The sequence below is a fragment of the Corvus cornix genome, chromosome 28 (genome assembly GCF_000738735.6).
Source record: "Corvus cornix cornix isolate S_Up_H32 chromosome 28, ASM73873v5, whole genome shotgun sequence".
Classification (NCBI taxonomy): domain Eukaryota; kingdom Metazoa; phylum Chordata; class Aves; order Passeriformes; family Corvidae; genus Corvus; species Corvus cornix.
The window spans coordinates 514,023-527,135 of NC_046356.1; the positions used below are offsets into that span (position 1 = coordinate 514,023).

The following is a 13,113-nucleotide window of genomic DNA, read 5'->3' on the forward strand; positions in this document are numbered from 1 at the left end:
GTCCAGCCGGGCACTGTCCAGCCCCTGCCCTGCACGTCACTGCCGACTGCGGTGCTGATGGATTTCCAGGGAACTGCGGGAGAGGGTGGCCGTTCCTGGAGCCGGGAAGGGGCTCAGCCGGGCAGTAGCAGCTCCGTCCGCTGCCTCGCAGGGAGCCCGGAGCCGGCACGGCCCGGAGGCCCCGCCGCGAAAAGTGCGGGGGTGGGCGGGGCGTGGGCGCGCGCCCTTGAGGGGGCCCCGCCCCCTCGGGCACCCCATTGGTGGAGGTCGGGCTTGAGCGCACGCGCTCTGCTTGCGCCCTCTGCATTTGTAGCGGCGCGTCCGTCCGGTGCGGGCCCGCGGCATGGCCGGGCCGCGGCTGCTGCCGCCGGGGCTCCCGGTGCTGCTGCTGCTGGTGCTGCCGGTGCTGCCGGTACCGGTGCCGGTGCTGCCGCTCCCGCCAGGCAACGGTGAGCCGGGGGAGGGCCCGGGCGGGTGCCGCTCATTGGTTCACCGCACACGCCCTTCGCTCTCATTGGCTGGAGCCCTCGTGCCCCCTGCGCGCGGGGTCTCCCCGTGGGGGGGCGCGGGGGCTCCCCTCACGCCTCCCCTCACGCGCCCGTCCCCCGCAGCCGCCCCGTCCCCCTGCCGCCCGGACGAGTTCCGCTGCGCGCCCGACGCCCCCTGCTTCCACCGCGACTGGCGCTGCGACGACCACCCCGACTGTGACGACGGCGGGGACGAGTGGGGCTGCGGGACCGCGACCGCGGCGGAGCCGAGTCCCGGCGGCCCCGCGGTGACCCCGCCGAGGAGCTCGGCGGTGCCGCCCACCGGCAGCGCAGGTACGGGGGCGCGGGCAGCGGGGGGCCGGGAGTGGGGGCGGCAAGCCGGACCGAAGCCTTTGTTCCCCGCCGTCTGTGGCCGGTCCGGGGCAGCTGCGGTCACCGCGGGTCACTGTGAGTGGAGGAAGCGCTATGGGGGCCCCCACCTTCAGCTTCTCCTGGTGGGGACGGCGATGACGCCCCCCAGGGCTCCCTCGGGAAGCGCCTTTGAAGTACTTTATTCCTTCTTCCAGGACATGCAATTCCCAGTTGCAACTTCAAACGAGAAAACACTGGAATCTGTCCACCTCCTGAGCTCTTCTGATGTCTGAGGAATGGGCGGGTTGAAGGGAAGAGGATGAGGAGGAAGTTCAGGGCCATCCAGGCTGGCCAGGAGCTGCAGACACAGTGTCTGGGCTTGTGTCCAGCTGTGTCCGCACCCCAGCACTGTCGGTAGCAGAGCTACTTGGCTCTGGAGCATCCTTTGTCAGACCCATTGGCTGTCTGGGGTGCTTGGAGGGGCTGTTCTGGCTTCCCTCACCCGGGGGCTTGCCGAGGGTGTGGAGAGGAGGGGGATTACTTGCAGGTGTGAGAGACTGGGTTTGGGTTTGATGCCTGCACCAATTCAATTGGCAGGCGAGGTAAAGAGCTGTGTTTTGGTTGTACCTGTGGCTTCTCAGTGCCACGACGACAGGCTAGGATGCTGCAGTTCCAGCTCCAGCTGGGCAATTTCCCACCTTTTCCTGGTATGCGTTTCCAGTAGGACGTTTTTTCCTCCAGTGTGGGTTAATCACAGTAGCGGCAGATAAGGTTTTGCTTAAATTGGTAAAGGCCTCTTGGTGCTCTTGAGGTGAGCTAGTAACTCAGCCGGGTGTGGACTGAAGATTGCTTTGAGTGCTGACCATAAGGTGAGTTGGAAGCCTCATGGACTTGTTACTCTTTCCTCACAGAGGCTTCAGCTACGCCTGAGCCTGAGGTCTCTGTGCCATCGAGGAGTCAAGGTTACACATGGATCTTGATTGCTGCAGGTATGTGAGACTCAACGAATGCTGCACATGGTCTTGGACCTACCTACCTTGGGCTATAAATTGAGTATCCTGATGGGGTCAATTCCAGACCTGTATCAGTAGCCGCTTTTGCTGGGCTGGGAGGCTAAGAGAGGCCTGACACCACAGCTTAATTATTGCTCTGCCTTGGATGTGCTGCATCTTCGGAAAGGCCATTCTGCGCCGTCTGGCACTAACTCGCTTCCTCTCTGTCCGTCCTTTGCTCTCCAGGGTCACTGCTCATCTCTGGCTGTTGGCTCATGGTGTTGAGCAGCAGAGCCCAGTCCCAATGCCCAGACCAGGGCAGTGAGTGGGTCTCTGCTTGTGCACTCTCCTCTCCAGGGCTCCTGAGCATCCTGGTAGCTGCAGGTTCTGTTGCTGTGTGGCGTCTGTCCAAAGTAAAACACCGATCTGACATCTTCAGTCTTGAAAAAGCAGCCAGGGAACAGCTGATGCCTGACCAGAGTCAAAAAGGCTCCTCGCCCTGAAAGTTAAGTATTTTGCATCCCATGTGCTCCATGTGCCTGAGGGAGAAATTCCTTCTTGCCCTGTGTTTCTGGCTTCTAGAGCTTTCCCCTTTGGGGTTAGGTTTTCCCAGTGCTGGGGTTTGACACTGGCTAAGTGCCAGGCACCCACAAAAAACTATCTATAGCAGAGGAGGGGGAATTGAAAACTTCATGAGTTAAGGATAAGGGGAAAAACACTTTAAGGCAAAGCAGGTTTAAAACTTAAACAGTATAAAGAAAATTTATTAACAGAGTTAAAAGTAAAAAGGGTAATGAGAACTAAAACCTTTAGAACACCTTTTCTTCCCAGTCCCTTTCTCTTTCCCACTGACCACGCAAGGAGACAAAACACAGGATTTTGGTCAGTCTTTCACTTCTTAAAAATCTTTCTTCAGTACACTTAAGGAAAAAAGTTTCTTTCTTCTGCTGTGCCGTGGGATCCTTCCCACAGGAGACAGTTCTCTGCAAACTTTTCCAGTGTGGTTTTAACTTTCACAAGCAGCAGTCCGGCCGATGTGCTGTAATGTGAGTCCCTCCCACGGCCAAGCAGTCTTCCCACAACTGCCTAGGGTGGGTCATTTTAGTTCATGGGGTTTAAGTCTTTTAAGGATGAGCTGTTCTAGTCTGGAAGCAAGGGTTCTCTATCTGTGGAAGCAAGGGTCCTCTCTCTCTGTTAGAGTTCCTCACTAGATTACAGCTTTTCAGTATCCACACGTTCCAGCGTGAGCACTGTTCCTTCACGGGCTGCATGTGGGTATCTGCATCCCCCAGCACCTCCTGAATTACAGGGAAACAGTTTGTTGTGTTACAGTCCTCACCACAGCTTGCAGAAGAATTTCAGCTCCGGCACTTGGAGCACTTCTTCCCTCTCCTTGTTTTCACTGACCTCGGTGTCACCGTGTTGGTTCTCCTCACGTGTCCTCACTTTTCCTTTTTCTCTGACTTGGAAGAAGGTTGGTGTCTGTAGGTTTGTTTGTTCTCAAGTTCCAGCAGTTGAAAAGTTCTTAGAGAGCTTTGCTGCACTTGAAAGGTTGATCCTGCCCGGGCTCCGCACCGGGGAACGTTGGCCATGCTTTCATTGCTGGCCACGCCGTCTCTGCGGCACCGCACGGGCGGCCCCGGCCTCGGGAGGGCCCCGGCTGCACCAGGATGGCCCTCGGGGGCCGCCTCACCACCCCTCGGGAGAAGAAAGAGAACTGCCCGTGCTTTTTGCCTTTCTCAAATATGTCATCACAGAGGTGTTACCAGCTTCTCTAACTGGGCTGGTAACCTGCCCATCGTCAGAGCCCTCAGCAATTACCTCTGTGCCAGACAGAGTAGAAGCTTCGAGCAACTCCTCCCGCCCACTAAAACCAGGCTGTGTTAAACCAAAAAACCCAGGTTCCCTGATGCTTGCCAACTGGGTGCATGGGGTTTCAGTCTGCCCTGAAGCAGCAGAACTCTCCCCTTTCCTCCCTGCTGCCAAGGACATGGAGCAGTCCTGCTAAGATACTGATCTTCTGGTGTGGGATTTTTTCCTCCACTTTGTGTAAACTGAAGTCAAACCAGGTTTCTTCCCAAAGGACTGTCAATAACCAGGTGTTTTTCTGGCTTTGTAACAGGGGTCCTTATGCCAAGGTGATAACGTGGGACTAGCCTGATCTGTCTCCTCCTCACCACAGAGCCTGACTGAATTGGACATCAGCTCTCAAATCTGACTTGCTACACTGGAATACTGACAGGATGCTCCCTTTGTAAATGGGTCTTAGATTGTGGAACTACCTTGGCTCCAGAAATAGCACAGAACCTTCCCTGGCCCTGTGATAACAGCCTCCCAAAGGTGGCAGAAATGGCTTCATTGTTCTGCCTGACAGTCGTTAAAGCTGATGCCCACCAGTGTGGCCTTGGACCTGAAGATGTTTTTGTCCTTTAAATGCCAGGTGCTGTTGAACCGTCTCCTTCTACTTCCAGCCAGGAGCCTTTTTTCACCTGCTTCATTCTTCCCCCTGGATTTTGTCAGGGAACAGGAGCTTTCTCACCCATTTCTGTAGGCACTCACACTGGCTTCACAGATCAGATAGATACTCCATGTTTGCACTACTGTTTGATGCTGCTCAGTCCCGTGCACGGGAGGCTTTTACTGACAGTGCCACCATGGGGGTGACGGTTGCTCTGGCTTTGCTGTGCTGTCTTCCAAGCCCACATAGGGCAAGGAGCTCCTTGGCCCTGGGCAAGCAGCTCCTCTCACACTCCTTTCCACAAACATCTCCACCCTTGGCAGACCTGCTCTGCCCACCCCAGTGCCGAATGCTGCATGGGACTCCTCTTAACACTCTTAATGGTGTCTTCCTTAAAACTCTTCTGACATGAGTGGTGTCCCTCGAGGGTCCATACTGGGACCAGTGCTATCCCATGTTTTCGTCCATGGTGTGTAGAGTGGGAACAAGTGGACCCTCAGCCAGTCTGAGGATGAGACCAGGCTGAGGTGTGCAGTTGGGGAGGGGGATGTCATCCAGAGGGACCTTCAGACCCATGGGAACCTCATGAACTTCAATAAGGTTAAGTGCAAGGTCCTGCACCTTTATAAGGGCAAACCCTGGAGAAGAGATGGCTCCAGGGAGCCTTGTTGTGTCTTGTCCATGTCTAAAGGGGGATTGAAAGAAAGATGGAGAGGGGCTTTTCACCAAGGCCTGTAAGGCAAGAGGCAACAGTTACAAACTAGCAGAGGGTGGGCTTAGGTGGGACATGAAGGAGGGTTTTATGGTGAGAGTGGTGAGGCCCTGGCACAGCCTGCCCAGAGCAGCTGTGACTGCTCCATCCCTGGGACCCAGCTGGACAGGGCTCCGAGCATCTTGGTCTAGTGGAGGTGTCCCTGGAAATAAGTCATGTCTTGGGTCAGACACTGTGTGGCACGTGGAGCCCCAGCCAGAGGACTCAGTGCTGTGCACCTCTCAGAGCTGCCTGTGCAGGGGCAGATTAGTGCCCAGTGCCTCTGGTTTGCCACGTGTACCTTGCACAAGTGTTCACTAAGTGCACCAAGCTGCTGCCTTGGCTGCTGACCTCTGTGCCTTGAAGGTGGGAACTTGGCTTGCCAAGCAGACACCAGTCATTAGCCTTGGAGTAGGAGTCTTCCGCTCCTGGACAGTGTGTGAGTGCTGCCATACCCCACAGGAGAAACTTCTATATGTGGTCTGGAGTCCTGAGTTATTCCAGGGCTGCTATTTTTAGTATCAAGGAGCCATTTGCAAAGACACACAGAGTCTTCTGTTTCCACAGGGACAGGCAGAGATAGCTGTGGTGACTGACACAGGAGAATAAAGAATGTGAAATTAACAAGTTCTGGAGTTTTTATTTTTCCTGGATTTGTGCGTTTGCATGGATTCTGTATTTGGGAGGCCAGGGGCTGCATCACCTTTGGATTGTCACATCCTGGAAAGAGGATTTGGGGTGGGTGGGCTGGCGTGGGGCACTATGTGGAAGCCAGAGCTGCTGTGCCTGCCTGGGACAGATGCGACTCCAGCACGCACCAGCTGTAGCAGAGAAAATGAATACAGGAGCAAAGCAAACAGAGATGATGGGGACGGGAGAACAGATGCCACAGTAACACCAGAGGTGCTACTACTGAACCAGGGACAAGTGGGAAGCTCAGCCAAAAGCAAGGTGAAAAAACTGCCTGATCTTGTCCCTTCTTTGTCAGAGCAGAGCACGAAGCGCTGCAGGGCAGGAAGGGCTCCAGGAGTCCAGCAGGACAGGGCTGAGCTGAGGCCAGTTGAAGCACTGGTGCTGGCAGGGCCATGTGGCCAAGGTCAGCTGTCACCCGCTGGTCCTAGATTATCTTCTGAGCTGCAGCTGCCAAGCTGAGCCCGGCTGGTCTGTGGCACAGGGCAGAGCCCCTGCTCCATGCGATGGGGAGTGAGGCCCTGGGGCAGACTCACAAGACACTGCAGGTTTTGCTTACTGCTCCCTGAGCAGAGTGCTTTGGAGCTGAAATAAATACATTTTATGGATCTTGTGCCAAAACTTGGGGCTGTGTTTCTGACAGCAATTTCCCTTCCTCTCTCTGGTGCTAGAAGTGCTTTTGTTGTTCTAATCCCCAGGCTCAGAGACTTAATTGTAGTGGAGCCCAAGCTGCTTTTCAGGCCAGCAGCATCTTTGTGCTACAAGTCTCTGTATTTAATTAGACCAGTTCATGGAGATCAATGTGGTGTTTTACATGTTGAAGTAGGATCGTATTCCAGGGTAAGACCTCAAAGATCAGCCTCTTTAATTTTGGTTCCCCTTTTACTTGCAAATCCAAAGGATTATTTCCTCCTTTTCAGTTCCAGCAGCTCAGAGGAACTTTTACTGCCTACTTGCATTTCCAGTGTCCTGTTCCCTGTTCCTGCCCCTGCCTGGGTGAGTTGTGGGGCTGAAGGCTGATGTGATGGCCCAGGGCAGGGGCACAGGAGCAGCCTGTCTCACAGGGAATCTGCTCGGGCACTGTGTGGAGGCACAGGCGGTTCCTTCACCTCATCCCCTCTAAATCTGCACTGTAGGACTTGAGGGATGAGCTGGGAGGTCATGACCATCTCCCTTCCCTGGCTGTGACAGCTGACAGAGCCGGGGCAGCTGCATTAGCATTTAACAAAGGGCTGGTGCCAAGAGCAGCATCTGGTGTGGGGGTACAAAGCCAGTACAAATCCTGCATGTCTGCACCTTCCTGTCCCATCAACAGAGGGTAAATCGAGGCAAGTTTGTGCTGCTTTGTTTGCTGTCATGGATGTCCTTCCAGGAAAGAGCATGTGGCAAATGCAAACAGCTAATAAGAACAGAATAAGGGAAAAGAGAAGTGCAGAGATGGAAATAGTTCCTTACATAAAGGACTAGTGCCTCAATCTCATTAGTGTCTTAAGGAGCGGGCGCTTTGCCGCCTCTGACTGCCGCGGTGCAAACCCCAATCTGATCAGCAATCGGCTTTGGGACCCCGGCAGGTGCCACGTGGCACCAGCGCGCGGCTGTGCCCCTTGGGCAGCCACTCCACTGCCCCGAGCTCACAGCACTCATCCCAGTCAGTGTGTGCCCAGTGGGAGCATTCCCATGAAGCCAGAGCTGCTGTCCCACAGACCGTAACAGGAGTCACCGCTTCAGAAAGCCAGGCACCATGAGGCAACAGTGGACCAGGCGTGCGAGTCTCTCGGCCAGCATGAAGATAGGGAATCACCAGGGCCGCTGCCGGACCCTGGAGGAAGAGGAATCCCACATCCCATTTGCACAGGACAGCCTGGTAAGGAAATGGAGCTCCATGCAGAATGTGGCAGACGGAAACCAAGAGAAGAGCCAGACTCCCATCCAAAGGAACAAATACCTGCTCAACATTAACGTAGGTGGCAAATCGTTCCAGATAGCTTACAAGGTACTGGCCAAGTATCCCATCACCCGGCTTGGGAAGCTGGCCCTCTATACAGACCCTGTGAAGAAGCTGCAGCTCTGTGATGACTACTTGGTGCAGAAGAATGAGTATTTCTTTGATAGAGATCCCTCAATTTTCCACTACATCTTCCACTTCTACCGCAGTGGGGTCCTGTGGATGATGGATGAGATGTGCCCCAGTAACTTTGTGGAGGAAATCGAGTACTGGGGAATCCATCTGAAATACTCCCAACGCTGCTGCCGGATCCTGTTTGAGGAAAAGCAAGATGAACTCAGTGAGTACCTGAAAACAGAGAAGGAGCTAGAGGCAGAACTGGAGCCCCTGGAGTCAGGGGCACAGTTTGATGGCAAATTTCTGGGTCAGTTTCGGAAGATGGTCTGGAACCTCATTGAGAACCCGTTCTCTTCTGTGCCAGCCAAGATCATTGCTGTCATGTCGAGCTTCTTTGTGCTTATCTCCATTGTGGGCATGACACTGAGCACAGTGGAGGAGATGAAAAACAAGACGGGGAAATTGTGGATGGAGCATATGGAGATGATCTGTGCCATCTTCTTCACCTCCGAATACCTCATGCGGCTCATCTCCTCCTCCAGCTTCAAGAAATTTCTGCGGGCAGCGTTTAATGCTGTAGACCTGGTGGCCATCCTGCCCTTTTACATCCAGATCCTCTTTGAAAATCTGGAGGATGGAGACATACAATACCATGAAGAGCTGCACAAGATGGAGAACGTGAGCAAGCTGGGCAAAGTCCTCAAGCTCATCAAGCTCATGAGGATCTTCCGCATCCTCAAGCTGGCGCGTCACTCCACCGGCCTCCGGGCCTTCAGCTTCACCATGCGCCAGTGCTACCAGCAGGTTTGCTGCCTCCTCCTCTTCATTGCCATGGGGGTCTTCACCTTCTCTGCTCTCATACACTCAGTGGAACATGATGTCCCCGGCACTGACTTCACCAGTATCCCCTACGCGTGGTGGTGGGCAGCGGTAAGGTGTGAGCAGCTTCTTCCGGAGAGGGGTGGGGGAGGCTCCGTGGGTAGGGGCTGCCCCAGTGCTCGGGGGGATTCACCACTGCTGCTGGCCAGGAGACAGGAAGGGCCCAGCCTTCCCACCAGCTCGGTAATGGTGGGAAACCCAGAGGCCTGCACGCTCTGAGAAGAGAAATCAGAGGTTTGAACTAAGCTCAGAGGCTCAAAACCTGGTGCTGGGGTGGGATGGTGGGACAGGTGGTGGCCTGGGAGCCTCTAGGTCTGAGCTGAACAAGTGGGATGGGACTCAGCCCAGACTTTATCTGTCACAGGACCCAAGTGTTGGGTGGATGCAGCCTGTGGGCATGGGGACAGCCACCCTGGGCAGTATTGCAGCCCTGCTGAGTTTGAGAGGCACAAGAGCTTCTGGGTCTGAGATGGGGAACCCAGGGCTGTATGTGGGACCCACAGTCACACTATGCCTCAGCCTGTGTCATGAGAGTGGACACAGACTGGGGTGTGCTGCCCTTTTGCTGCCCTGCTCACTCCAGGAGCCGGCAGCTCTGCAGAGCTGAGCATTATAATAAAGCTGGCATTACCTCCAAGATGGGGAGCAGCTAAAGCACTTGACAGCCAGGGGTTATGAGGGCATTTTGATTTACAGATGAAATGATCCCACAGATCATTTCTGCTCTTATAATCCCCCTTGGCCACAAAGGCTATCTGCTTCAAATTCATCCCTCCTCAAGGAAGGGCAAAATTACTCAGCAATATCACCAACTTCAAGCATTTCAACATCCCAGGCTGAGCCTGTCCCTGCGAGTACACCTCCCTGCCAAGCCCAAACCTCTCTGCCTCAGCTCTCACCCTGTCCCCATAGCCCTGCTCCCCCTTTACTAAGCATGGTTCATTTCCAGGCAATGCCTCTGTTTCCCCTGGAGGGAGGCTCCAGGAAGCTTTGTTTCTTTGGGACCAGGCAACTCATGGCCAGGAAGCTCTGGAGCCACAGCTCTGAGGGGGAAGGAAGCTCCAGCAGACACCGGCTGCTGGGGAAGGCTCAGCTCAGGGGTGTCCAGCTGCCTTTGAAGAGGCACACACAAAGCAGTGAGGGAGAAGGGTCTGGCCTCTGATCGCTGCTTCTGGGGCTCAGGCAGCCCTTTCCTTCAGCTCTCCAGCCTGCTGGGCACAGCCCGGACAGTGGGGCCCTGGCCAGGCAGGCTCTGGAGAGGGGACACTTCTGCTGGCTGCCGTCACGGTCTGGCACTGGTCACAGGGGACACGTGGCTCCACAGAGGGGCGGGAGGGAGTGAGTTCCAGCACCAGCCAGCGGGGTCTGCTGGGTTTGTTTCCATGGGATTTTATCCTTTCCTGTCCCTGCACAGGTCAGTCTCTCCACCGTGGGCTACGGAGACACCGTGCCTGACACAATACTCGGCAGGATAGTGGCATTTTTCTGCATCTCCTTCGGGATCATCCTCAATGGAATGCCCATCTCCATCCTCTACAACAAGTTTTCTGACTACTATGCCAGGCTGAAGGCCCATGAGATAAGCCAGTCACATCAGCTTTCCAGGAGGATCCGCTTGAAGGAGCGAGTCCTGCGGAAGTTCTCAGAGTGCTGGAGAGCTGAGCCCCGCTATTACCGCTGACCACAGGCTCCCCACCCCCAGACATTGCCTGTCCTGGCCATCCTCCCAGCAGGTCCTGTCCCCCAGGGAGGCTCCGAGCTATGGGCAGAGTCACAACAGTGCCGGGGCTCTGCTGTTGCACAGGGGCTGCTGCCAGCTGGGTCTTCCCTCACTGCTGCATGCCAGACACTGCTGTCCCGCAGAGCTGTCAGTCAGAGGCGGCTTGGAGCTGTACGGCCAGGGCAGGGTGTTTGTCTGCCATGGGCTGAGGCAAGGGGCACCCTGACATCACGGGGAGTGAGTGGTGGGACTGAACTGTCACCTGTCTGAGGCAGGTAGCCCAGTGTGACACCTGTGCAGGTGCTGCTCTGTTCCCCATGGAGTGGGACACACACAGGCTCCCCCTGCCCAGGGCCCCGTGACTCCTTCCCAGCCAAGCAGCCCAGGCCTAGTCCAGTGTGGGGATTTGAGTGAAGGCCCAGAGGAAAGGCTACAGCCATGCATCATTCCAGCCAAACCTGCTCTTCTTCCCACTGCCCTGGAGTCTGGGGCACAGTCCTGACTTGGGATGCTGCTGTGATGGGACCCACAGGCACTACAGGCATACAGAGCTTGTAGCCAGAGCACCCCCAGGAATAGGCATTTAATAAACCAGGCCCAAACCCTTCCTTGTCATGGATTCTTGTCCAGCCACTGTGTGTGATTCAGTAAACTGCTCATCATTTGGGGTGAGGAGGGGACATCTTCCCAGCGCTCGCAAGTCCATCAGTACAAGGACAGGGCTCTCAGGAATGCAGATGAGCCTGTCCATGCTTTAGTTTCGGAATGAGGTGCCTGGGCCTGGGTGCATTGGAACTGGAGCTGGGACGTGCATGTGATCAGGACACACCAGTTGGCTCTGCCCTGTGTTCACATCATGGGAGGCAGCGGGGGACACATCTGGGGGGCACAGGGGAAGGATTCGCCCTCTGGTGTGGGACCATGTCTAGTCATTGGGCCTCCTGAAGGGATACACCCTTCCCTTGGGTGGGATGGAGAGAGGGACCTCAGGCTGCAGAGAGGGTTAACCTGGGGAAGAGCCAACAGCTGCTGGTGCTGCTTCCAGGTGAGCAAAGAAACTGGTGCCAGCCAGGCAAGGGTGGGATTCACTCACTTGTAAGCTGGGCTTGGAGACGCAGAGGTGCCAGGGGACTCCTGGTACCAGCCTGGCACTGTGGCGAAGCTGCCGATGTTGCAAACTTGGAAAGAGACTTGGAGGGGCCGAGCGCTCTGGCAGGGACAGCCACACTCCCACTGAGAGCTGGACTGCAGGGGACAAGGGGGCTGTGCCAGCAGGTGTGAGGGGACCCCTGCCCTGACCACCTACACCTACACCCACTCCCCAGTACCCACGCTGACACCCACCCTCTGTACACCTCCCAAGCGCTGACCTGACCCCACAGCACTGGGCAGCTCTGGTTTCCACCCCATTTCTCTTCCATGAGGAACCTTCTCTCCGGGCACAGCAGTTTCCTCTGACCATCTTCCCCCAGAGCCATCCCGCCCCACTGTCCTGGTTTCAGCTGCAATAGAGTTCATTTTCTTCCCAGTGCTGGTACAACACTGTGTTTTGGATGCAGGATGAGAATAATCTTGATCACACACTGATATTTTGGTTGTGGCTCAGCTGGGCTCACCCCAAGTCAAGGACTTTTCAGTCTCATGCTCTGCCAGCGAGGATCTGCACAAGAAGCCCGGGGGGAGCACAGCCAGGACAGCTGACCCAAAGTGGCCAGAGGGATATTCCATGCCACAGAACATCCTGCCTGGTGTGTAAGCTGGGGGAGCTGCCCGGGAGGGGCTGACTGCTGCTGGGAGACAGGCTGGGCACAGATCAGTGGGTGCTGAGCACCTGGGTATTGGGCATCACTTGTCTGTCTCGGGGTTTATGACTCTCTCCTTTTGGTGTCTCCCTTTCCATTACAAGTATTATTAAATATGATCATATTTTATTTTATTTCCATTATTGAACTTCCCTTATCTCAACCCACAGCTTTTACACCTTTTCTTCTGATTCTCCCCCCCATCCCACCGGGGTAGAGGGTGAGGCCAGTGGCTGCGTGGTGCTTGGTTGCCATCTGGGGTTAAACCACGACAGCCACCCCTCACCCGCCCCAAAAGCATCAGCTCTGGGCTCCTCTACACACACCCCTGTCCCACCCCTGACCCTGTCACCACATTCCCCCAAGCACCCCCATCACCTGCTCATCTCCCTGCACCCCCAGCTGCAGGCTGCTGAATCCTGAGATCATTTAGCTTTCAAGGAGTGAGGCACACCAACCTCCCCTTGCCCCTGGAGACTGCTGCAGCTGGATCTTCATCCCTCCATGTGCACCCCTTCCCTGTGCCTGCGAGAAGTCTGCTTGCCCTGTTCCTGAGAGCAGTTCAGAGTCCACAGGCAGCCTTCAGAGAATGGCATTTTTAAATAGTTGCTCTGAATTCACTTTACAAGTCACAGCAATGCAGGAATGTACAGACATTTACAGGACACTGTACAGGCGATTTCTGTCATATATTAGTGCTCTTGCTATATACATATAGTACAGCCTGCAGGAGCCTCTGCATGGGCAGGGACACCCATGCCCCCACACAGGGCACCCCAAAATGGAGCTGCTGCCCCGGGGCTGCTGGGTCACACAGGCTCGTTTGGGTTGATTTAATCAGAGCTTGGCCCTGAGCCTTCCTGGGCTGCCACTGTTAGGGGGTGACACCATCCAGGGCAGAGCCAGCACCCCCTTGCTTT

At 55.6% G+C, this 13,113-nt stretch overlaps 2 protein-coding genes across 3 annotated transcripts; both read left to right on the forward strand.

Moving 5' to 3' along the window:
* The first annotated feature begins 303 nt into the window (after positions 1-303).
* CD320 (CD320 molecule) lies at positions 304-5,664 on the forward strand. Its single transcript, XM_039566076.1, has 5 exons — positions 304-449; positions 612-821; positions 1,751-1,828; positions 2,189-2,337; positions 3,954-5,664. Exons 1-4 carry the CDS (start codon positions 344-346, stop codon positions 2,332-2,334), a joined length of 540 nt encoding a protein of 179 aa, XP_039422010.1. The 5' UTR covers positions 304-343; the 3' UTR covers positions 2,335-2,337; positions 3,954-5,664.
* Positions 5,665-7,265: 1,601 nt separating this feature from the next.
* Positions 7,266-11,010, forward strand: LOC104696966 (potassium voltage-gated channel subfamily V member 2-like). 2 transcript variants are annotated; one of them, XM_019293065.3, is made up of 2 exons: positions 7,266-8,727; positions 10,086-10,230. In XM_019293065.3, the coding sequence occupies exons 1-2, from the start codon at positions 7,472-7,474 to the stop codon at positions 10,144-10,146; spliced, it is 1,317 nt and encodes a 438-aa protein (XP_019148610.3). In that variant the 5' UTR covers positions 7,266-7,471; the 3' UTR covers positions 10,147-10,230. The 2 variants fall into 2 exon arrangements, with proteins under 2 accessions (XP_019148610.3, XP_010409803.3); XM_010411501.4 differs by having other exon boundaries at positions 7,267-8,722; positions 10,086-11,010.
* Positions 11,011-13,113: the final 2,103 nt, after the last annotated feature.